This window comes from Brachyistius frenatus, unplaced genomic scaffold, assembly GCF_029030835.1.
Source record: "Brachyistius frenatus isolate BFR_SWC_R1_liver_20210118 unplaced genomic scaffold, ASM2903083v1 Contig_110, whole genome shotgun sequence".
NCBI lineage: Eukaryota > Metazoa > Chordata > Actinopteri > Embiotocidae > Brachyistius > Brachyistius frenatus.
The window spans coordinates 1,345,173-1,370,963 of NW_027210709.1; the positions used below are offsets into that span (position 1 = coordinate 1,345,173).

At 41.9% G+C, this 25,791-nt stretch overlaps 3 protein-coding genes across 3 annotated transcripts; all 3 read right to left on the reverse strand.

Moving 5' to 3' along the window:
* Positions 1 to 333: 333 nt before the first annotated feature.
* On the reverse strand, positions 334 to 2,946 carry rps15 (ribosomal protein S15). The gene is made up of 4 exons (XM_069712582.1): positions 2,858 to 2,946; positions 2,344 to 2,429; positions 1,632 to 1,866; positions 334 to 483 (listed from the first exon to the last, which is right to left on the reverse strand). Exons 1-4 carry the CDS (start codon positions 2,858 to 2,860, stop codon positions 370 to 372), a joined length of 438 nt encoding a protein of 145 aa, XP_069568683.1. The 5' UTR covers positions 2,861 to 2,946; the 3' UTR covers positions 334 to 369.
* Positions 2,947 to 5,455: 2,509 nt separating this feature from the next.
* Positions 5,456 to 11,952, reverse strand: cnn2 (calponin 2). The gene is made up of 7 exons (XM_069712572.1): positions 11,865 to 11,952; positions 9,023 to 9,144; positions 8,829 to 8,895; positions 8,194 to 8,331; positions 7,946 to 8,062; positions 7,160 to 7,306; positions 5,456 to 6,909 (listed from the first exon to the last, which is right to left on the reverse strand). The coding sequence occupies exons 1-7, from the start codon at positions 11,916 to 11,918 to the stop codon at positions 6,604 to 6,606; spliced, it is 951 nt and encodes a 316-aa protein (XP_069568673.1). The 5' UTR covers positions 11,919 to 11,952; the 3' UTR covers positions 5,456 to 6,603.
* A 3,428-nt stretch (positions 11,953 to 15,380) lies between these two features.
* crsp7 (cofactor required for Sp1 transcriptional activation, subunit 7) lies at positions 15,381 to 20,786 on the reverse strand. The gene is made up of 3 exons (XM_069712570.1): positions 20,366 to 20,786; positions 19,143 to 19,217; positions 15,381 to 19,039 (listed from the first exon to the last, which is right to left on the reverse strand). Exons 1-3 carry the CDS (start codon positions 20,435 to 20,437, stop codon positions 17,348 to 17,350), a joined length of 1,839 nt encoding a protein of 612 aa, XP_069568671.1. The 5' UTR covers positions 20,438 to 20,786; the 3' UTR covers positions 15,381 to 17,347.
* Positions 20,787 to 25,791: the final 5,005 nt, after the last annotated feature.

Below are 25,791 nucleotides of genomic sequence, written 5' to 3' on the forward strand. Positions count from 1 at the left end.
ATATCATACCAATAATCCATCCCAAACGAGTTACTGTATTTAAAATCAAATCACTGCACTAAATGAAATATTTTTGTGCATCTGGACCACGAGATTTCTTTATGTACACTATGAGACTTTGTCGATGACGTGCAGTGGGAGCTGAAATGATCACCTATACTTAATATAATGTAAGTACACCTTAGTCTGCGTTTTTTGAAGTCACACCTACTAAGTGTGGCGAGCAGAACACCCCAAGAAAGGTCAAATGACAAGTTCATGTGGCCATATAGTCCTGTAAAACAATTTGAATTGGCTGTGGAAAAGAAATCGAGACTTGTGTGGGTCACCCAGTTTTGTTTTTTTATTTATACAAAGAATACAGCCGTTCTACTTCAGAGGGATGAAACGAGAAGAGTGTGTGGCTCCAATACCAGGGCGACCGTGCTTGACTGGCTTGTAGGTGATGGAGAACTCTCCCAGGTAGTGACCACACATCTCAGGCTGTGGAGAGGACAAACGGCATTACGTTAGTGACAACAAACGATTACGCGTCTCCTGGTCTAGAGCACTACAGCAGCTGGTGTCAGCGTTGAGGACTCGCAAGCCACAATTTTATAAACGTAACTTTCAATTGGAAGAAAACCCGAGATTTGACTCATGATGATCAAATACTTGATACACAAGCACTTACGAAGCATGTCAATATAAAGCTTTAAGGAGTGTGCAGTACTGCGAGGGGGTCCTGATTATGAGATATGGTATATTCCACGATTCAATGTGGGTTTTTTTTTGAAGGCAGGACTACAACGGTGGGTAAACTTGAAGCTGGGAGGAGTTCAGGAGCCGTGTGCTTTGGATATAACCTCACTTTCCCAAACTGGCTTTGCCGACGTATGTACTACCAAAGGTCATGTTTTCGGCAGCATCCCGAGTGTATAATGAAGAATGGAGCCAAACTGCTACTGGATTTTTGGGGGGGGCCGACCCAATCTGAAGAAAAAGTCTGATCTCAACATATCGGCCGATGCTCTTTCTATATACACTGAAGTGCAAATATCGGATTTTTTTTTTGGCATTGATCCCTAAAATGTGGTTAGAAGACACTTGTGATAGTTTTGCCAACGATATGTAGTGGAGGCAGGATACTTTACATGTTTTTTGGGTCTACATCAACATCAGTGCTATGAAAGTAAATATTACTGAGAATTTAAAAACAATATTATAAATATATATTAATAACTAAAGAACACGCACCAATGTCTAATTTCCCCCCCAAGGGACTTTTTTTTTTTTTGTGCATTATGTTCTAAAAAAAAAAAAAAAAGTATACATCTGGTGCACATCTGTTGGATATCGATATATCTGTGATAGGCCGATATTGGCCAGGCTATAACGATGAGTTAATAATCCCATTCATAATTGTATTAATTTAGTTACAAAGGGCTCAACAAACAAACTGTTCAGTAATCTGGTGCAAACTCAGTTAACAAGCTACAAGTATGGTACCTTAAAGATACAGTGGATCAAATGTCAGAAGTCACATCATGAATCCACACTTTGCTTAAAGCATCTAATTTCTCCCAAACCTTCCCGTGCGGGTTTATAACTACACACCCTCCCTCCCTCCCACCGGACTGACAGCAGCTCACCTTGATTTCAACCTGGTTGAAGGTCTTGCCGTTGTACACGCCGACCATGGACCCGACCATCTCGGGCAGGATGACCATGTCTCTCAGGTGGGTCTTCACCACCTCTGGTTTCTCCATAGGAGGAGCCTCCTTCTTGGCCTTACGCAGGCGCTTCAGAAGGGACTGTTGCTTGCGGCGCAGGCCGCGGTTCAGCCTCCTCCTCTGGCGGGCGCAGTACAGCTGCATCAGCTGCTCGCTACGGAGAGGACACGGAGAGGACACAGAGAGGACAAGAGGTGTCGGTGAAGCTCCTGGCCATCATCAGTGAGGTAAAGCGAACCTTTCAACGCTGTCGGGTTACGTGGGGGAAAAAAAAATACACGAGAGGGGAAATACAGATTTACAGAAGTTGGGACCAAATAATGGAGCGGTCATCTTCTCGTTATTGGAGGACAAATATATTAACAGTGATAGAAAAATGCCGTTTCATCACTCACACAAGACCCACTGTTGTTATATGAAGATATAATCCAAGGTTTATTATGTCTCAGAACAAAACAAGATTTAAAATACGGCAACACCTGGAAGCCCCTGATCCAGGTGTTGGTTTTAGGGGACAAAGGGACATGTCCAAACCCTGATCTCTCTCCTAGATGTCAAGTTTACACACCAAATGAAACCAGACGGGACAAAAAAAAAACAACATCCCCCCCCCCCCAGCCTGGTCACTTACTAGGACATGTCCAGGAGTTGGTCCAGGTCCACACCTCGGTAGGTGAACTTCCTGAAAGTACGCTTCTTCTTGATCTCGGTATCCGCCTGGAAGAGACGGACATCTTTACAGGTCAGTGTGCAGCTTCAACAGTCAGCGGCTACGTTAAAGCGGGTCAAAGGCACCGACTGCAGCCTACTTGTCACCATTAAAAAAAAAACAACAACCATGTACAGGACCGCTTCTCCAGTCACGCGTATTAACTACAGTTGTAACGTGGCGGAACTTGTTCTGAACTATTTCTATCGTCGGTTTAGCCGGTTTAGCTTAGCCACAGACGGCCGCAGCTCGGGCTAATCCCACGGCCTGAAAAATGTAGCTTTAACCGTTACTCTGAACAAACATTTCCCACTGGATGGTCAGCGGACGTGTTTCACAGTCGGATGATATAGCCGGCTGTTTCAATCGGGCACTTCGCAGCTCGGATGCATGTAGATTATAGTTTGAGTAGCTTCACGATCGGACCAACACCTACCATCTTGCCTGATGTTCCGGAGGAAAAGAACGGCCAGGATATCGTCGGGCCTGATATCGCGCGATTTCAGGCAAACATCCGGTGGTGTCTTCCGGGTGCAGTCTCCTCTACGGACAGCAGGTGGTGCTGTTCTGCAGGGTTTGTTTTGTTTTGTTTTGTTTTGTTTGTTTTGTTTGTCCAGTATCATGTATCTACCGACGTGTCCTTTCCCCCCTTCTCGTTTCTGTTACTACCACAGTTAGCTCCGTTTATCAGGATGAGAGTTACAGCTGAAAAATAAACAGAAAAAAAACAACAACCCAGTATCGACACACAGCTGATGGCAAATAAAAGGATTGAAAGTGGACGTAGATCATCAGTGGTGGAAAAGACAAGCAATACAAGTACAGTTTTGTATGTGCTATTGATGCAACTTCTCTATCCCCCTTTAAATTTATCAGACAGTTTAATTTCAATAAGGTAAGACCTCAATAAGGTAAAAAGTTTTCTCTACTTCCACCCATTTAATCATCTCACAAGCTCTCAGGTTTGTCTTGTGACTCCCTGGAGGGTCTTTAGCTCTTAAATTTGAAGCAACTTGACTAAGATACTCACTTTCATAAAATAAAATAAAAAAGTAAAAATAAATTGCGGGTTGAGCAGACACAACATTAAAATGCTATATACAAACTGACGCATCAATGTTAAGAATAGACTGACCTATAATCCAATGTCATATCTCACTTCCTCTTCCATTTAGTTTTAGTTTTATTTCCGTTATTTTGTTTTCTGATAGCCTATCATAGCTATCCCCTTAGACAGAAGTGAAATGCAATGTGGATTAATTCATATTTATGTATCCAGTAATACAATTATATGTATGTGATTTATAATTTTTTTTTTTTTTTGCAGACATTAAGAATAATATTTATTGTTTAAAAATGTAAAAGCTGTATTCAGAATCTTGACTCCAACTCATTCATCACGGTGAGTTGGAGCTACACATATCACTGCTAAATGAAGGTTATAATACACCCTGTGCAGACCTTTATCGCTCAGTTGGGCCTGGAGTTGTGTCTAATGCAACATGGCTTCACATGGTGGAGAAATACCTAAACAGGTGAGAAACCAGATTGTGAGACTTCATGAGGATGGATGAGGGTAAAAGAGCACCAATAGGCTTCTTAATGTTAGAAGGTGGACCTGCAGGAAGAGCCGCACTACCAATAACAGAGGGCACAGTGGCCTTACTTTAGTTGTGCGTGGCATCCTTTTTCAGGGATGCTTTGATGTTCTTTTTTTTTTTTTTTTTTCATCCAAAAAAAACCTTATTTGGAAATTACACATGTAATCCGTTTTGTTGCAGTGGCCACAGGTGTACTCGCTTTCATACAAATCAAATACTCAACACTTAAACTTGAAAATAAAATACTTATTGTTGATGATAAAATGTTAACTCATTTAACATTTTTGCGATATTGCATAGGCGTGTCCTCAGCTTTGTTGCATCCAGCATACGTGTACGTGTCATAAAGGAGGACTTGCAGTGTAAGTGCGCTGTGATGTGGTAATACTGCAAGTTGTAGACTTCACCAAGAGCGGTTTCATAACCTTTCCTGACTTTCACCGCATCATCTCTGACCCACTGGTGTCATCTCATCAGATATCATTTTTTGAATCTCTGGTAAATTTGCCTCAATGTTTTTGCCCAACATAATTACATTACATAAAATGTTCTTTTCTTGTTTTTGTTTTGTAGAGATAAAAATGAAATAATATGTGTTTCACTGTTTTCATCCTGATATGAGTATTCACAGTTGGACTTTAAGTTACATTTTAAGGGATTTGAAAACAACATAGTGAAGTATCATTTAGAGGAAGTATCATTTAGGGGGAAAAAAAAAAACCTTAGTGTCAGGTTTATCTAGTTTTGACATAGGCACACTAACGAGTGGAGAAGAGAGTGCATTGTTGAACTGTGTTACAAGATTATTGGAGTTTGTCTGTGTTAACATAAGCAGCAATACTGGCTCTGATTGAAGTGGCTTTGTCTCAGAAGAACAATACTAGTTCTTCACATTTTGATGCTGAGACCTGCAGGGGGGCGGGGCTAGTGTGGAGTAGCTGCTCAATAGTGAAGAACAATATTTTTGCGTTCCCAGCATTCTCTGTAACAATCTTAGAAAAGTAATCCTTTCTTGCCAGACGTATTGCTTTATTATAGGAAGTCATGGCTTTCTTTGTCTATATCGCAGTGAACTGGGAGTCCAGTTTTCCTCCACTTTCTTTCAGCTGCCCGACAACTTCTCTTTTTCTCTTTCAGTTATTGTTTAACCACGGGGAGAATATTCACACCAGATCACAACAAGTACAAATAGACTCTTACAAACAGGAATTCAAAATCTTATGTTGTCCTTAGTTTACTTGGAAGTTAAGACAATTATCCTGTGGTAGACCACAATTCAGGTTTGGCCAGTGAGTTTCATGAAAGGTTGAAAAGACTATCGAGTCCTTGATTTGACATGCTCCTGGCAAACTGCAACATCTAGTGGCCACAAGTCATCAACGCAGCGATATATTGTACAAGTCCCAGGTACAAAACAAAATCCTCACACAAAATAATGAATACAGGTTTTTATTACACTGAACTCACAGCAACATATGCCTCAATTGAAACATTTTGTTTTCCATTGACATAAAGATTGTTCCAGAGGGGTAAAAAAAAAAAAAAAAAAAAAAAAAAAAAAAAACTTACAGTCCCATATCAAATGTTATTCAGAGTCAGCCCCCATTTAAAATCACAAATATGCATAAATAATAATCTTAATGATCAAATATAATTGTATGATTGGCTCACATATCAACCAATAGTTCAGAATGACTTACTTAAACACAATTCACTGACCAAAGAAAGAAAAGAATCCAGTATTCTTGCTTGGAATGTCGAAAACGTCACTTGAGTATTATTTTATCCGCCCCCCCCCCCCCGACTGCCTTTAGTCCAAAGTAAACACTCCTCGCTCCAGTTGGACTGGTTATACAAATAAAAAGGAAATATTTCCTCCGTTAAAGAATGAAGAGAAAAAAAACAAAAATGAAATGAGTGAGAGAATAGACAGAATTTATTTTTGTTCCCTCGTCTGTCTGAATAACCTGAACTGTTTGTTACTGTATGTCAATGACCAATACTGAAGAGATGAAGATGATACTGGAGCAGTAACAAACACAAAGTAATGTACATTCTTATTCACAGGACTTGTTGTTTACACAGATGATTCAGCTCTTACAGAAACAGAACTTGTGGGTGTTTTCATTATAATAACATGCGCTTCTTAAAAAAAACAAAAAACTTCAGAATGTTTCACTTTTATTTTCATGTTCCCCTTGAAAGAAGACCTGGGATCTCCCTTCATGCAACTAACGAGTCAGCAAAAATCCCAAAAAACAATAGTGGGGGGCTTTGGCACATTAAAAAAAAAAATCCCTGGGATACACAACTAGCTGAGCCACATGACTGGCTTCTGTGGTCACTTTAAATAAAAAAAATAAAAATAAAAAAAATTAATATCACAGAAGTACAGTTCATCATGATATGTTTTGCACAAACAGGGGTAAGAAAACATTTCATACAATACTAGAAAGGATATGGCCTAAAAAATAAAAAGGTGCAACATCCTATGAATATAAAAATAAACCACCAACCTGCCTTGAGGTTTTCTTGCAGAAGATGCCCCCTTTATACGATCCTCCCATACCCTCCCTTCTTCTCAGTAATCCGTCCCACCTTCTCGGTACACCTGCTCCTCTTCCTGGTAACCTTGGTAACCCTCATCCTGGTAATCTGGGATGTACTCACGGGGACCGCCTGCCCCGTTAGGTTCGCCCGCTCCCTCCGCAGCTTTGGGACAGTACTTGGCGTCGTAGATCTGCCGTCCCAGGCCGAAGTTCTGCCCGCTCTGGTTGGCTCCCTGGCTGTAGCCCATCTGCAGGGACATGGTGCTGTTGTCACACTTGTCTGTGCCCAGCTTCTGGTCGTAAATGGCACGCCTTGTCCCCGGAGCCGTCATCCCAGCCTGTAGTCAGGAGAGGAGACAGAAAATAAGATTTAATTGACTTATTCAACCGAGCCTAAATGATCAAAGTGTCGGCTTCGCCTCGCCGTAGACGGGCCGGTAGTTTACAGTTTTCAACGAGACTAAACTCGACACTGGTTCACAGCAGCGGAGGGACTGAGAATACGTTGCGGTCGGCGCCCTGCAGCTTGTTTCCACTGCAGTCTTACAATGCTGGATTTTTGGAGAGCTTTTAAACGTGGTGCGGTACCTGGCTCGCCCCCTTGTTGGTGCCCATTTGCAGACTGATGGTCGTGTTGTCCATGGGGGGCTGGATTTGAACTTTGGGGTTATACAAGTGCCTCCTGGTGCCGTAGGCATTCATGCCAGCCTGACTGGCACACTTGTTGGTCCCCATCTAAAAAAACAGAAAAAAATAAATAAATAAATCAGTTACACACAATAAATTACCAGAGAAGACTTGCAAAGAAAAAGAGTGCACTAGTGGTGAACTGTTGCATAACATCCCTCCACGCGATGTTCCCCACAAGGTGAACATGATTTAAAGTGTCAGTCAGCGGTCCACCGTAGCCGCACATTATAAGGAAGTTGCAAACAGTAAGTAAGTTTCTATCCACTGTTTAGGTAGCACCCGTATCTATTCAACATCTTTCCTGGCAACAGAAACGATAACAAAACAGAGGCTTAGAAGGCCCGAGAACAATGAGCAGCTCTTATACGCAGGTATGCTAATCTTGCATTGAGATCATGACAGTCTGGTTTCACAGTAGTTGCGCCAAATGCAGTCGTGAACTTCTCAAGCATGTGAGCCGCCTCGCTGTCAAAACCAGCCAGAATGATCAAATGATTTAACCGATTCCGTGGATTACTTTGATTCCCTATTTCCGTGGTTCCTTTCAAATTTGATTATTTTGTCGTCCAACAAAAGCCTTCAGGTCGTGCGATATCCCGACTGTCATTGAACGTCGGCGGTCCAATTTTAAATCATTTGAAGTGGTTTAAATCTGACGGGTAAATAAATAAACTAAAACTGTACCTGCAGTCCAATGACGCACTGCCCCGCCTTCATCTTCTCCTCGTCAAACATCCTCTCCTGCTTTTCAGCATACTTCACTCCGATGTCCACACGGGGCTGGCAGCCCTTGGTCTTGGCCTGAGAGAAAGCACAGTGTAGAAGTTTTTTTTTTTTTTTTTTTGTGGTGGACTTACTAAAAAGGCTGACCACAACTTTGTGCGTCAGATGAGAAAGATTACGTCAGAGCCCCAGTGTCTGATAACACTCACCATGCTGGCGAGGGCCAGCAGTGTCGTCTGCACCTGCGTCATGTTGCCGTTCTCAAACAGGTCGTTGGCTTCAAAGAGGTCATGAGGCTTCAAACCGTACACTGTGGTGGCTTTGATAAAGTTCGTCAGGTTCTCCAACTAAAAAGCGCACAGAATTTAAAAAGAGATTAACACGGTATATATATATATACACGCATATACATGCATGTATTGTGCGATGATGTCGCCGTTTGCAGACAAACCTCTCAGCCCTGACGCTGTGTAAACAAATGCGTGCGACTTCCACCCAATCTCACAGATGGGGAGTGTGTTTCCTGGGACCGGTTACACCTCCGACTAACAAAACTCCTTTAAATAAACAGCTCGAAAGTCGTGGCTGTAAAAGCAAAGCAAGCTTCAACACCGCATGCGTGCCGACGATAACCTGGACGAGGCACGATTCAGTGCACCGACATCCTCTTTGTTAAAAAAACAACAACAACAACAAAAAAAAGAGTAGACAGCACTTTTGTCAGTTACGTTCAAAAGCAAGTCCGGAGTCTCGTCATGACGAGTGTCAATGAACCGCTGTGACCTGAAGTCGGCCGCACCCACCCCGTTGTTTAAAAAGCATGCGTCATCATCAGCAAACTCACCTGATGCCAGTTCAGCGTTGACTGGTTGATCTTTTTCACGGAGCCTGGCTGAAGTCTGTTCATAAGTCTGGGACACAAAAGAAAGGAGAAAAAAAAAAAAAAAAAACAGTTCAAGTTTCCAAATCACATTAAAACCAGATGATGGAGGCCTTTGTGGATTCAGCGTGACGGACTCTGATGAAGACTCTGCTTACTCGCACAGGACGGCCCCGTTTTTCAGGCCTTTCTGGAAGTCGGGGCCGATGGAGGTGCCGGTGATGTCTTCGATCCAGACCCGGAGCTCCTCTTCTTTCTGAGCGTCATACTTCTGTGCAATCTGGTTGGAGAGAGAGGTCAGAGGTCAAATGTGGCCCATAAGGAGCGAGCAAAACCAGGAGGTGGATTATTAAAACAGGAAATGCATTTTCACCGAGTTATTCAGGCTTCTTTTTTTTATGTCAGGAAATTCAAAGATATGCCTGTCGCCAGTGACCCCTCACTCAGACACACTTCAAATTAATTTATTTTTAGATGCTGATAGCTGAGCTGAATATATAAGTGAAGGAGCTTCTGAGTCATATATCATCATGTTTATCAAATGTTACCGTTATCAATTTGTATTTATTATGATTGTATATAATCTTGTTTCACGGTTGTCCCTGACTTTTACTTTGCCTCAGTGTAGAATGCTTCATCTATAGTGGGGGTTTTAATCTTACTTTAACCGCATTTTTAAAAAAAAAAAAAAAAAGTGACACTGATAAACAAACACATACGGCATCCTGTTTGGTAAACTGCTAAATTCTACCCAGAAGCACAGGAAGGCTGAAATGGGAGGGGGAGATTTTAGAGGCTTATTAACACGGCACGAAGACTGACTTTCTCGAGAGGGTGCCACTGTTAAAGTGTTTCCCCTGATTTATAAGTTTTCTTGATTGACGCCATTGAGTGGGAGAGATGTGCCACGGCGCCTCTGAAAGAGGCCTTTCAGGGAGAGAAGTGTGGTCACCCGAACAACGGTGGAGTCTGTCGTGTGACCAACCGCAAAGAAATGGGAGAAAAAGCAGCGGCCAAAAGTGAAACAGGTAAACATTTCTTCTTCTCCTCCAGTAAATAAAAAAAAAAAAAGAAGAAGAAAAAAAAAAGGATGAAGTCTCAAATGAGCAGTTTGCAAACTCACAAGCAGCAAACTGAGACTAAACCGCCAGAGCAACCAACATAGGAGCTCACAGCTGGTTGCACTCTTGAGGAATGTCCGTCTTCTAATTACATTTCCTTCGTGCACTTATCCATATATTAAAAACAACACTGGCTATTTTAATTGTCCACAGACTATTCAACAGATGTAATTTGCAACGGCAAGCTGAGCATTTACCCCACAGTGCTCAGACAAAAAAAAGAAGAGCTGAATGAAGCAACCCGGGCGCAGGACTGTGTGTGTTGAGCCAATGAATGAATATACAATGTGCTTAACAGGAAAAGTTTCAATAAATCTGTGCTATGAGCCAGATTTCCAGGAGTTGAAAGAAAGAAAGAAAGAAAGAAAAAGGTTGGGGAAGGGAGGGGCAGAGATGGAGTGTAAATCTTTAAATGCCTCGCATTTCACAGAGTGGGCTGCCGTCACCGAAGGCAGGAAATACCACTCAAGTAACCCCCCCCCCTCCCCCTCCCTCCCTCAAGGACATCACTGGTAACAGACAGAGGAAATCAGCACACTTTCTTTACAGCAGGCACAGTCACCTTCTGTGCAGATTTGGGGGAGCGGACGTGACCCTTTCTCTCCCATACAAGGGCACAGCCAAGGAAGAAAAAAAAAAAAAAGAAGAAGAAAGAAAACATCAGCTGAAGACACAAAGACGGAGCAAAACAAAAGACCTGTACGCCAGCAACCTTCTTCATTTCAAGGGAGAAGAAAAAAAAAAAAAGTAAGAAGTCAGTGAAATAAAAGATGACCAAGATAAAGAGTCAAATTCACACAATCATGCCATGAACAGTCATGACATGAAGGAGGGAGGGGGGGGGGGACTCCACAGCTCGACTGTGATAACAGGGTCAGGAAGGTATAATCTCCCGGCATCAGCCCTGCCTGGTATTTCTAATGGAGCAGATCTGAGCAGACAGGCCAGAATAAACACAGTGCTTCCCTCATCAAGGCCAACAAAAAAAGTTACACATTAACAGAGAGAGAGGGAGAGAGAGGGGGGGGGGTCATTTTGTCAAAGGTTTGGTTTGTGTACTTTCAACTCTGCACAGGGACTTTTTACAGAGTGAAAACGAGGAGGAGAGGGGGGAGGGGGGAGAGAGGAAAGGGGAGAGGAGAGAGGATGGGGGGGGAGAGAGAGGAAAGGGGAGAGGAGAGGAGAGAGGATGGGGGGAGAGAGGATGGGGGGAGGAGAGAGGTTGGGGGGCTTCGTTTCTGCACCGATCTGAAAAGTTAAACCCTGAAAAGCAGCGCAGCACCTTACCACAAGGAGGGGGGGGGGGGGGGCTTTTAAAAGAAGCAATGAAAAGACACGGGGGAGAAATGGCCTCGATTCCGGCGACTAATAAGCGAATTGCGTTATCTGCTAATGTGGGTCACAATGCAAGGCAGCTGCACGGGGGACAGAAAAAGGGCAGCAAACGGGGATAACAACTTTTTGCCACAACGACATACTTCTTTGCCAAGAGGGACAACGCCCATGGTGTTTTTTTTTTTTTTTTTAAAAAACGTGTCTCCTGCGTTAGGGAAAAAAATATATATATATATATATATATATATATATTTATAAAACACAAAATTCAGCGTCGAGGTGTAAAACGCGAAGATGAATGTGGACTTTGCAAAGTACTCAACGAAAGTTTATTTCAAATTTGTTGAAGCCTTTTGAAAATAACTTTTAAACTCTTTTGTTGACATGGTCCTTTCCACCTTCTTAACCTGGGGCACGCGCGTCAAAATGGAGGCCAGGTGACTCCCAACGCACCTCTGAGAACAACACAACGAGTCGGGTAGGTGATGGGAGGGAAATACAATACTTCTTTCTGTGATATGATAAGAAATTGTTTTGCACCTACCTTGTTTTTTACTTCCGCGGATAATCCATAGGCAGGACCTTTGTTAAAGGACATTGTCAAACTGTTGTACTTTCTTTTCTTTTTTTTCTTTTTTAATTTTTTTTTTGGGCGAAACAAAAACCAGACAGAGTTCTGAATAAAAACTGCGCTAAATTATCTTCGACTTTCTCTTCCAATGAAACTTCGCAGTGAACTAAATACTTCCTTTCTTTTTTACTGCCGCCAATTAGAGCGCTCCCACGGTTTCTGACAAAGAGTCACGATTCGAGAGTCAAGATAGTTCACTGCTCGTCACCGAGGCAACGCATAAACCGCGAAAGCTGGGAGGCTCTTTTTTTTATTATTGTAAACAACTTCCTATTCATGACATCATCACGGTGAGCTTTAAACTCCACATTAATGTGCACCAGATTATATAACTCAACGAGATTGTTGGGGGAAAAAACAAAACAAAACAGTTAACTTTTCCTTTCAATTGGTGTTGCTTTCCACCATTGGAGGCAGTATTTATTTATTTTTTTTGACCTGTAATGGTGAACTCACAACTTTGTCAACATTGGTAAGTAAAGAGCTGGGCTGAATGGTGGTAGCTTATTACTGACCGTGTTAATATCCTAAGTGAATTGTTTGTTGATACAGGGTTCAGTTACGGTAGCTGTATGTAACCCGCAAAATGAGCTCTTCATCTGGATATTTACCAAACCGAAGCACCTTTAAAGAAGCAAACAAACCAGGCGCGCGAGCTCGTTTCGGCATTTCCAAATGGATCTTTAGTCCAGCTAATGACAACACAAAACTGTACCCAAAATCATTTGGGATAAGTGAAACACTACTCGTGGGTTTGGTGTGACTGTTTTCTTGCTACTGTTGTTTGGCTAAAAATGGAGGTGAGCAAGCCGTTGTGTAAACTATTGGTTTAATCTTAAAGTTGACCACATGCCGAAGTGTCCTTGGGCAAAGAAGTGGACTACAAGTTCTGCCGCCATTTGAGTATGAATGGGAAGAAAATCTTAAAACGGTTTGAGACTGCTGAAGTAAGAATGCAATAGGCTATATAAGTTACAATCATCATTTATATAAAAATAAAAAAAAAAGACTAACCAACGTGACTGCACGCTACTGTGACCTCCAGAGCAGGATTACAAGATGGGACGCAAATTCAACATGTTGCACCTTTAAAAGGAAGGTGGGTAAGTAAAAAAATAATAATTTGATTTTATCTTTATTTGTTTTTGTTTGGTTATACTGTTGCCACTTTATGTTTTTTTTTTTTTTTGCAAGATGGGGTATTTGCCTTCAACAATTTGCGATTGTGAAAGGATATTTAGTGCTTTAGACATGGCCCAGTACGTTCACAACGGGCTGCATTTTCTCCCAACAAAGAATTAGATCATCCAAAGGCGTGTCTTCCGTGGACAAACCGATATTACATATTTTATAAACCTACACGGCTCATTTAGTCTCCCTTGTAAAGATACACGAACACCACAGACTGCGGAAGTACGTGGGCGGGACTCCTCTTGGTTTTCCCGTGTACTCTTTGGTCGCGTCGTTCATCGATCCTAAGCCCCGCCTCTCCCCGTCTCTGCCTTAGGTCTCGATTTATATCAAAAACTCCATATATGGAAGGAAACTTCCCAAATTCCTGAATGGTGGGAGTGATCCGCTGGTCCCACCCAGCATACCAGACGTGCAGTGGACGAGACTAATTGTCGCACTTTTTTTGACTCACAGTCGGGAGGAAAAAAAAAGAAGAAGTTTTTAAGTCCAACGAACTACTGGGGTGACGTAATGTCGGTGCTGCGATAACGCACAGCTTCTCTTGGCATGGCGGGATCTGTAAAAGCCGAGATTATTTCGTAAAGTGAATATATGAAAGTAGTTCCTCACATTTTAACCACAGTGTATAATTTAACCGGCCCGTGGGTTTGGAAAGGCAAAGGGGATTTCTTTTCTTTTTTTTTTTTTTTATGGTCAAAAGTGCTTTTTCTTTTTCTTCTTTCAGGTTAAGTCCTTTTGAAACAGAAACTGGTCTGTACTTGATTTTTCTGGAAATGATAAGTCAGTTTCAAACGGCACACCACTTGAAAAATTTAATTGACGGTATAATTACATGCTTTTAAATGATGAGCAGTGACTCTGCACTATGTAACGTGAGTGTTCCTCTTAACTGTGTAATAGATGTATAGATAAAGCTGGTTATTCACTTGGCAGGGTCTTAGTGACTTTCTGAATAAAAGTGATTTGTATGGGAAATTGAATGGGTTGTTATCACAAACTTTTCAATTGAGGAGCTTTTGATTGATTTGTTTCCTGCTATAAATAAACCAGAGGGAATCAATTCCTTCAGCCACTGGAATTAAAACACTAAAAGAAAAGACCAAGGTACCAAATTGTATCTTTGAGAATCAATACAGTATCACAAAACAATATAACAATACGTCCCTAATGAATGTATCTCAACAAAATGCTGACCAAGTATTCTTTGGTAACTCAGAGCTGAAATAATTAGCCAACTAAATGAATCTAAAACTCTGGATGATCAATTGATCCCGTGAAGCTGAAATCCAGATTCCCAGGTAACATGTTTTGATGTTTTGTTTTGTTTTGTTTACCATATGCGATGGTAAATTGAATACATTCGGCCCTCATGCCAGCCAATGAAGATATCAAGAGATTTGATTTAATTGGTACACCGCAGCCTCACATTATGTTTTGGTTGACTTAGACTTACCTATCCTATTTCACGCAGTCTAACCAGACCAGACGAGAGGTAAGAACCGGAGACAGTAGCGGTGACGTAAAGCCAGGTGCATCTCCTCCCCGTCTGAGCGCGTGTCTGGTCCTGAACACAGCCGTATTTCTGGGTAGAAGTGACAGATGATTACATCATACAGGTGTGCAGAGGACTGGTGTAAATACACCCGAGGGAGAAGGAGACTTACTCATCCTGCTGTCTGTGATGCGATTACGTCAGCTCACCCAGTCATGTAAGGGGGTGACGTAGTTATGACATCCCAGAGTCTTATCATATGACATTTAGTCATCCAAATGCAATCAAATAAGGAGCTAATAAAATAGCACTTTAGTATACACCAGGTTTTTTGTTGTTGTTGTTGTTTTTTTACTGCGGTTGTTTACAATTTAAGGCTTTCACAGACAGATGATGGTTTATTCTCAGCTTTCATTAAAAACAGAGGTCCTTACATTTTTTTTGTTAGCTTTGAGAAATCACAGATCAGATTGATTAATTCTCACCGAATTGAAATCACTCTCAGCATTTTACTTCATACTGATGCGGACAAAGGAGACAAATGGGTAATGTGCACCCCCGCATGGATGAACTGAGTAAGTACAACATATTACAGCATAATGCAAAGTCTACAGCTCAAAACAAAAGGCATGAAAAAGCAGCACCACTTTGTTTAAAAGCGTAACACGCCAACACCTGCTTGGATGGCAACATTTACTGAACACAACGGCTCTGTAAAAGACCCACGAGTCAGTCGACCGAGCTGAAGATTTAGATCATTTTTATTTTTCAAACAATTGAGAGATGTTAAAACACTGAACAAATAAAGATGCCCCCAGTCAAAACGCCCGAAAAACAGATGCTTATCAACCAGTTGTAGCACTTTTCTTTTATTGCCAGCTGTGTTGTTGTGCAGTTTCCTCATTGTCTGCAGCTTCACCCTCACTAAGATCAGTGTGTACAAAAAAAGTAACAGAAAACGGTGCATATACCAGCGTCGTATTGATCGTGGGATTTGGAATTCTCGCACATAACCCCAGCTCCAGATTTACCAAGGCACATTGGTAGGGATGAATGACTGAAAGAATGAATGGACAGAGAGGCTGCGCAGGAGCCAATCTTAATTTAAATCATGTGGGGAAAAAGTGGTAGCGACCAATGAGCATAAAGAGAAAAATCTCAACTCAAATATTGTCCGTCACAGAAAAATGCCAAGAATATCTGATGCGCACAGCTTTCCCTCTCCTTTTTATGTTTACCGAATTTAAACATGGAGGCAAAAGAAATGCGACTTCAAACTGCACCCTGAACGTTTTCTAAACTCTTGAACGCAGCCCCGGGGGACCGTCGAGGTGTCTGAAACTCTGAAGAGACAATGGCCGCTCCACTCGGGGGTAGCTTGGAGGCGCCATCGGTCACTATTCGCACTCGAAGTAAAATCAGTGATGAAATTACCAACAAGTTGTTCACTTCCGTGCATTAAGAGGCCTCAGTCCTGTACATTCACTAAGGCCGTTTAACTGAGAATAATGTCCTGGGATTTCAGAACGCAAGCAACATCTAAAGGGAATGGAAACAAAGTGCAGCGCTCAAACATACCTTTGCTGTTGTCTCTCAAGTGCAATCATTGATCAACACCGTCTAAGTTGACATTCCTTAATATTTGGGAGAGAATTAAAGGGTGGGCAGATTTTTTTTTTTTTATCATTGTAAAAAAAAAAAGATCCAATTTTAAATTAGCACCACGCTGTTTCGATGGAACCGTTTCAAACCAAGTTATTTTTCAGATGAAACTTGATGAGCTGTAGGATGAGACGGAGAGAGCGGAAGCGGGTGAAGGATGGAGTCTGGAATGTTAATAACCAAATGCATCGATCGATCGATCTTAAAGAAAGACCATGCAAACATCTGTACGCCCTGTAACAAAAATGAAGATTAAGCTGATACAATTGTGAACCAAACAGAGAGAGAGAGAGAAAGAAGAAGAAGAAAAAAAAATCTATAGGTTTCTGAACATCCATTTGGATGAACATCCCCTAAATGAACTGGTCAAAATAAATAGATGTATACATGATAAGAAATTTATAATTTACTCTTTATATCTCACATAAAGCTTCTTGTAACTGCCAAATATGATCCAGTATTTCATACTCTGGACATGTTCAGCTCTAACTGTGCTAGATGAACTCTATCAACACCTTTCTGGGCACCAACATGGTGGTCTGGACAGGAGAGCTAAACCCCAGCCTTCCCTCGTATTTAACTGTAGATTGTAACGCCTCGTTAGAGAGTAGAAGGTGAAAAGGAAACGGTGACGTCCCACTGAGCCTGAAATTGGGGTACAAATTCACAACGTGAAAAATTCACATTGTAACGCCATTTCAGGTTTTCCGGGATAATTCTGTTCCCCTTTTTCGCCTTCGTTGTGAGCAGCAGTACTCTGCGTCGCGGGCCCCTTCATTTCTGTGGCTTTCACTTTGAAAAATAAAACAGAAACAGCCCTTGATATTACAAACTCAACTCTTCTTTTAATCTTTACGCTTTTTTTTTTTTTTTTTTTATACCAAAATCGGAACACATTATCACAGAAAGAGGAAGAGGCATGGGGAGGGGAGTTTAGCCGGCCTGCTTTTCGCCAAACTCACAGTGGACAAACAAAATCACAAAGTATTTCGTCTCTGTGGGGAGACAAAGAAAGGAGTGGTAAAGGACAGCGACCTTCCCAAACCCCTCAATCTAGGCAAATATATGGCAGGATGTTTAATTTGCTTTCGTCCCCATGAGGGTCCAGTGATATGCACTCTGTCCAATCATACCAGGTGCCCTTGGTGTCATAGCAACCATTCACCCCCACCCAATGCTGCGTGTTTATCCTATCCAGGTCCTCGTCTGTCACCTCCCGACTGACGCCCGGTAAATCCCCTATAGAGCTGTCCGTCTGCAGAACATGTGTCTTCCTTGACTCCTTAATCTCCTGTTCTTCCCTTTTCAGATATTGAGACATGAAAAAGTGTGCGCTAGGGGCCTGGACCCCTGAGGAGTTGAGCACATTGCTCTGAAGGTTCAAGTAGGACTGGATGATTTCATTTCTAGACAGCTCCTTCCAGTTTGTCTGGTGGAAGGGGTTCGGGCTGGGACCCGGGATTGGGGCCGGGACAGGGGTTTGGATTGGGGCAGCGGGCTGTTGTATAGAGCTTTCAGTTCTCTGCCTCGACTCTGCGGGTTCAGGAGTGGGGGCTTCCTCTGTCTGAGAAGGTTCTTTATGTACCAGATGTTTGATCTGACCTGTGACTGGGTCAAATGTTAGTCTGCGTTCTTTTAACCGCACAGGTTTAGTCGTATCCTCTATTTTCTGGCCATCTAAGTTGACAGAGTAGTCTCTAGACCTGTACTTCCTCCTTTTGTGTTCCGAGTTGGGTACCGTTGTGCCGTCGGCGTCATCGGACACGGCCGTGGCTCCCTCAGACGTGGGCCTGTGCAGTTCTGAGTTCTGTTGCGGGAGAGAGGGTGACGGGGAGACCGACGGGGATTCCAGTGTAGCAGATACGTCTTGTGACGGGCAATGAGAGGGGACTTCTGACGAACTGGCCCAGTGCATTGAAGACCTGTGAGAAGAATGTGGCAGCTTGTCGGCGTAAGACGCTTGGGATGGGGAGGATACAGGTTGGGAAAAAGACAAAGGAGAGTCCCTGGAGGAAGGGCTTGGGATCGCCGGTCCTTTCGGTGTGTACGCTGAAGAGCGCTTGGGCACGGTGTCTTGCTTCATGCTCCTTGGACTAGAAGAGAGGCCGCGGGGGCTTTTGGCTTGATAACAGCCCCCTCCGCCTTCGTCCAATCTGGCCTGTTGCTGCATCACAGCAACTTTGATCAAAGAGGAAGTGCTAGGTAGCTTGGCCACACCGGGGGAGCTGGGGCGAGGCTTGACAGCGTTAACTGGAATTCTGTTAATTTTATCATTATCAAGGTGCTCTAGTCGAGATCTGTCAGGAGACGGGACAACCTCTTGGTCAGGCAGGACATCTGGACTGCCTGCAATCCCGTTGGTGGGCGGTGGCGAAATAGAGTTATCAAATGAAGACATCTTGGAGATCTTTTCAGGCAGGTGCACTCCACTGTCTTTGTGCTCCGCGCGGCGCTTCCGACTCCCTGATTTCTCGGCTTTTGGCGAGTATGTGTTGTGAACGTCGTTTCTGATTTTGACTTCGGGGACGCCTTTCCCCGACACAGAAATGTCAGGAGGCGAGGGATCCGCTCTGCAGGGATGAGAACTGCCATTGGTAGACCCGGGGACACCGGCTGCCACGGCAGGCCCGGGTTCAATCAGCTTTTGCCAGTTCCTCAAGAGTTTCTTCGCACGCTTCGCGAGGTCTTCATCCTTCGTCTTCTTCCTCACATCGTTGATCAATTTTCCTAGTCGAGTTTCCTGTACAAATAAAAAGCGCAAGAGTGAGAAACAAATTCAACAACACCATTTTCTTTTCTTTTCTTTTTTTTACATGAACTAGGAGTACATATAACCGTCTTACCTCAAGCGCTTCTTTGGTGATAGGATACTTTTCAAGACCGGTAATTACTTCCAACACAACCACCATATTGCATATCTGCAAGGAGGACAAACATTTGTTTGTTTAAACTTCACCATCGCACAAACTAATAAACATGTGGGACAAACCTTAAAATCTCTGCGAGCTGAGGAATGAACAGTGAAGAGTTGTTGATTGAGAATATGAATCCTTACAGACAGAAGCAGACAATACCAACAACAACAACTAACGACGACACTGGAAACTCTCCAGGATTTGGACAAACTCAAAAAGCTTTCGAGTCGTTGCCTGCAACGTGTGTGAGAGTTAGCCGGGGGGGACAGGGGGTGGGGACATGAGACATGAGCTCTTCTGTCCGCTTCAGAGCGACGCTGCGAAGTGAAGATGGTTTAAAAACGTGACAACTCAAAGTACCTCCATCGTTGCGACACAAAAAAAAAAAAAAAAAAGGGGGGGAAACATCTGGACTGGATGTCCAAACGGAGCTTCTTATCCTCAAGACGAGCGTCTTGAGCGTCGGTGGACCGACACCTGCGTTAGCCGGTTAGCCGCTAACGAACCTCCGAGAGGAGGTCTCGGGACTATTTCCTAAAAACGGAGCATGAGCTAGTGAAGCTAACAGTTAGCCGGCTGCTACCCCCCCCCCCTCCTCCTCCCTCCCCCATACTTTAGTATCTTTAAACTACTGCAGTAAAACGGCCCCCAGATCTCTCGGTGTAACCCACCACTATGTCCACCGCGACAGAAAGAGACCCGGGGACGACGCGCTCCTTCATTAAAACCCGCTTTTTTTCTTTTTGGCGTTACGGCTAAAAAAAAAAAAAAAAAAAAAAAAAAAGGTTAGCACCGGGCTAGCACGCTAGCCCGCTAGCGTTAGCTGGGGGCAGATTACGGTCTGAATCAAAGGCGACGCTAATGCTAAGTTAGCCTCCGAGCTGTCAAGCCGGGAGAACCTGCGTCTCCCTCCGGAGAGACGAGAGAGAGACAGAGACACGGTCACCACGTCGGTGCCAGCTCTCCTCCCCCACCCCACCCCCCCACACACACACAAAAAAAAGATGTGAAGTACGCATTTTTTAAATAAAACAAAATAAAACACCGATGAACGAGCTAACCGGCAGCCGAAGTTCAGCGTCGCGCGACAAGTAAACAAGCAACACGGTTTAGCTCGTCGCTAGTAGCCTGCTAGCTTTAGCGTCACTCACATTGCTCTGCCCGTCGATGGCCCGCAGCAGCCGGTCCCTCATCTGCTGCGGGGTTCCCGACGCCGTTGTCATCGCCCGTCCGGTGCGATCCGGAGGATGGAGGGAGGAATCCTCCAAAACAAAACAAAAACAAAACAAAACAAAACAAAACAAAAAAACAAAACAACCAACCAACCCCGCGGAGAGACAAAACGATGACTCAAAAGCCGCTTCGGGAACACGTCCGGCGTCCGAACAGCATTGTTTTTGTTTCCTGTCGCCTGTTACGGTGGACGGCTCGTTGTTGTTGTTGTTTTTTATCTCTCTCTCTCACATGGAGGAGGGAAGTGTGTGCGCTGATGTTGCCCGTCGGCTGCTGCCTGCTCGGCGCTCTCGCGACTCACTACCAGCTGCTGGATCTCTCCACGGCCTCCTGCTGCATGCCGGGATACGACGTGTGCGCTTTGACGTCTGCACGTCGCCAAGTAAACATCCCCCCCTCCCCCTCCCTTCCCCTCCCCTCCTCCCCCTCCCTGGGTATCTCCATCTCCACCCCCCCCTTCCTCCTCCTCCTCCTCCTCCACTGCTTCTTTAGGAGGACACATAATAAACATATTATACACAGAAGATAAGCGGTATGTACATTTTTTTTAAATTTTTTTTTTTTTTAAAAACAGCCCTTTGAAATAAGACATAAATTAAAATGACCAAAAAGGCTGCAGCGATATCTGCGGGTTGGAGAAAAGCCACCAAGTTTCCCTAAATTCTACTTCATATCAGGATATCCGATTTGTTCAACAGAAAATTCAATGCATACGTGTATGCCTATTTAAAAAACAGCAACAACAACAACAAACCTAAGACAAATTTTGTTTAAATAAATCGTTAGAAAATATTTTTCTATTAATCAACAATTAATTGCAAACTACTGGGAAAAGTAAGAGCCTATAAAACACCTAAACCACATGCCATACTCAAAAACAAATGTAAATAATAGAATTGATCCCCCACTTTCACTCCTACTGGGGAACAGTGCATCTTAACCTGCTGATGGAGATTCTATTTTTTTTTGTATTGCATCGGTCACCATCTTCTCTCGTGCACAAATCGTGGCATGCTTTTCAGTAAATGTTAAATGTTCGATATCATTTCAGCAACATTATTATGAAGGATGTTTTGGTGACTTTACATTACCGCTATCCACCAGCAGATGGAGTCCTGCAGCTTATAAAGTAGGGTACGACAAAGGGGACATCAAAGAGCACAGCCTGTCCCTGGAAAGGGGAGTCAGGAGAGTTGGACCACACTGGTGAGCCAATTAAAGGGATAGTGCTTTTTTTTTTTTTTTTTTAACGTATTTTTTTTTTTAAAAGTAGGGTTGTATGAATTACTTATCCGTAGTCAGTCTATTTTCTGCAGTAGATGGGGGATCTGCACATCTGGTGGAAGTAAGCAGCTGTACTGAGACATAAGCTAAGTAATGTACTTCTGTGGACGCCCTGGTCAGCAACAAAATGGATTTTAGCTACCTAAAAAAAAGGCCCACCTAAAGAAATCAATATCAGTTTAAGTGTACGCTACATTGAAAATATGTTCACTGTCTTACCTTGCTGTCAGACATCCATTTACTGTACATTGCTCAGCGTCTGTGCCAGAACAGCTGGCTGCTTCTTCGAACTGGTCACGGGCCGACCTCCATCTACTGAGGAAGAAAAAACAGAAATCATAAACAACCCCTTTAAGGGCATCATTTATGGTGAACTACTATTTTCATGTCTTTTAACATCTACAAATATGTTTGCTAAATTAAAAAGGCATAATCTTTTTTTCTATTTTGATAAGAAAAGCAAAAAGACGATGCATTTTAGGATTTGTCTATTACACTTGCTGTCTCAGATTGAACTTCTTGACCCCCGCACTATAAGCCACGAAATGAAAACCTTTTAAAAAACAATCATAATATCTTTCCAGAAGAGCAAAGACAGAAAAATACCATCAGTCTTCCTTGTCATTACTTTCGTTGTATCCACCATCCCACATGCAAACGTAGCGGCTCATTAAAACTGTCCTTGTGGACAGAGTGGGAGCGGCAGGGCAGCTGCTGGGCCTAAAGCTGTGGAGTGGAGTGGGTGAGAAAGTCCAAGTTATGCCAGTTATGGGGGCTGAAATTATTGTGAAACTACTGATGTACTTCTCAGTTTGGGTATCTTTTGTAGTCAAATTTAATTTTTTTTTTTTTTAAATCAGAGAAATGAAAGGTCTTTGCTTGTTCAGATATATTTATTTTCATTTACAAATAATAATGCAAAGATACAAAGACAGAAGCCTTCACACAAGAGAAATACATCAGGTACAGTTCAAACAGAAGTGTATTTCATCTTTAATATAGCAAACATTTACAGCCAACCTGGATTCTTTTGGTCCAATTTAACAGATAAAATAGAAAACGCAAACAATTTGAAGAACAAGGTTTGAACCAGTCATTTTTAAAGGGTTAGCTCAAAAAAGTACCAACTTGCCAAGCTGTGCTGCAGAATGCTAGACTTTGCATATTATACGAGCATAATGTTTCCTGTTGCTGTGAGTGCACTATGGGAGCATATTGCACATCTTCACGGCAGTAAAATGCATTTGCAGTTTTTGGAATAGTCGCACTGAAATCAGAAACAAAATACATTAGAGAACGTTTTAGCTGCCATTGTATGAGGCTTGAACCAGCGCTGGGCTGTCCTCAAAATGCACACAAAGGATGTCCTAGCTGTAGATGACCCACCGAGTGACCACACGTGACCGATTCATCTTCCTGATTCAGCTTGTTTTAACATGTTGTGTCACAAGTCAGTCTACATACATCTATATCTATAGCCTGACGGTATAGTAGTATCTGGTATACTCATGTTATTTTTATGAGAAAATTGTGTTTAACAAAAGATTAATAAAAGAAAGGGAAAAGGAAAACTGAACACTTCATTTTAAAGCAAAACAAAATATGTCAAGATATCTTAAAACTCATTATCATGCAGAAAAGAGATTTTCCATGTACTGGACAGGCTAGATCAGTCATCTCTAAGGTATGCTGCACGAATTTTAGAAATTAGGTTCAACGTAAACAATGCATTGATAAGTTCAGTTTGTGTATGAAATAATTTGTATCCCAGTGGTAAAAAAAAAAAAAGGATGTGTTTCAACAGTTTAAAGGATAACATTTCTCAGCAGTTCTGCTCATGGCTTCTTCTTCTTTTTTTCTTTTTTTTTAACTTTTGTTCAATTGTTGATTTAACACTGAAAGAAAGAGGAAAAAACAGTGCTGTTGACTGATTCACTGTATAGCAAGATCCAATAAAATCTAAATAGTACCAATTATCTGAAAATAAAAAAAATTCTGATGGCATGTAGCTACTCATAGCAAGTATGCAAGGGGAATAAAAGTCTGTAAATTAAATAAAAAAGTGCTTTTAGGGCCTTGAAATGCAAAGGGATGAGGTCCATAATCAGAATATATTCTTTTATAGTGGCAATATTTAAATTATTGTCAAACAATTAAAATTACAATACTGATTCACCCGTTATATTTAAACAGTAAAATTGTTTTGCTAATCTACACTGTAAGTGGTTCATAGTCTTGTTAATCCAGATACAGGATTTAATTAACATTTTAGGTCGAGAAAAAACAAACATTGCTCTGTTGTAAACTCCTATATCTGTAAACACTGGTAGAATACCAATGGATACCTGATCATTGATGCATAAAAAGGTGGCAGTAACAGGTGACACGTCAGTCAGAGCTATCTACATGAGCACAAAGAAATTCAAAAAAATTACCAAAAACAGAAAAGGAACCCACAAAGGTGACCGGCTCACTATAAAGTCTGGAGGTCCAGCAGAGAGTATAGAGCCACAGTGACATATTGCAGCGCGGTATTTCTCAGTGCATTTTCTCACTTTGACATCATATCACATAAAGCACGAAAAACATTGTTTCTACCATACAGCAAAATACAAAGCTATAGTGTATAGATTTACCATGACATAATAAAACTCTGTGGGTGTTGCACAGAAAATAAGCACATACTGTATATTGCAGTATAAAACATAGTACCAAACAACAGCTTCTACATGTGCATAAAAGGCTGATTACCATATATCTGATAGGCTTCACTTAGCGGTTACAGAGCCGACACATGACGCTGAATTGAAATTAAAAATAAAAAAAAAAAAAGAGAGAGAGAGAGAGAGAGAGAGAGAGACAAAAGGACAATCTTAGCAAACAGGAAAAACCAAAAGCTTTAGACAAATAAAGCCGATACCACCCTTCAAAGGAAATAAAAGCAAAGTCACAAAGGGGAAAACATGTCCAGAGATTCATGCAGTCACAATATAATTAAAAATAGGAACAAAAAAACTGCATCAAAATTGGAAATCATGATGAATTCAAAACTGTATTTTTTTAAAATAAAAAACAAATCAGCAAGGTCAACACCTTAACTTCATCTGATTTGATGACCTTTTTGTTTTTACATTGTGTGAAAGTTGAAGTATGTGGCACAGGAGGACCTTGACACACATCAAAAGACATGATGTTGTTGCAGCTACAGAATAGCCTTTTTCTTAGTGTGGAATATTGGTGGAAACATGGATCTATAATGTCTTAGAAAAGTAATTATACATATTTTATGAGCATTTTGATTTTACCAACACTAAATTACAATATGAACTCTGTAAAATACTTTTGTAGGACTGATTGATCCCATCCAGCACAGTATAATACATCCTGTAAACAGTTTCTGTATCTTGAAACGTTTTGATAATGAACTTTTAATTAATTTAACCAATTTGTGATTTATTACAAATAATTTCCTACATTGTTTTGCTCCATTCACTCTAACCTGCTGTCAGTAACAGTAACATGACTGACGCACCTCTGATCACCACTCTCCTAACAGTAGACAGATAACAAAATACCCACCGATTAAGTAAAAACTCAGCTTTTTTAAATAGATTATCTGAATAGGAGTTTTCAAAAATAACTTTAATTTAATTTCTTTTTTTTCTTTTTTTTTTTTTTACAAGAAGGCAATTTTAATCAAAGACAGGGCAGACAGGGCCAGTGCACATAACAGTCACAGGAAGGAGGGGTTGGAATATAAACTCTCATAAATCAGTGTTTTAAATAAATGCATAAAGTGAAATAATAAGATATGGGAAAGCGCAAAAGAATGATGGCATAGAAATGCAAAAAAAAAAATTTTTTTTTTTTTAAAATCCAGAGACATGAAACAAAGCAATAACAGGCACAGACAACATGACAAGGAGACGGATACCAAGTGTCACTGTAGTGTCAAAGAAACAAACAGTCTTATATAAAAACTTCAAACAGGATGTTATATCTGCTTTCTAGGGGAAAGAAATTACCAGGCGAGACATTTTTGGTCCTACATGGACATAAA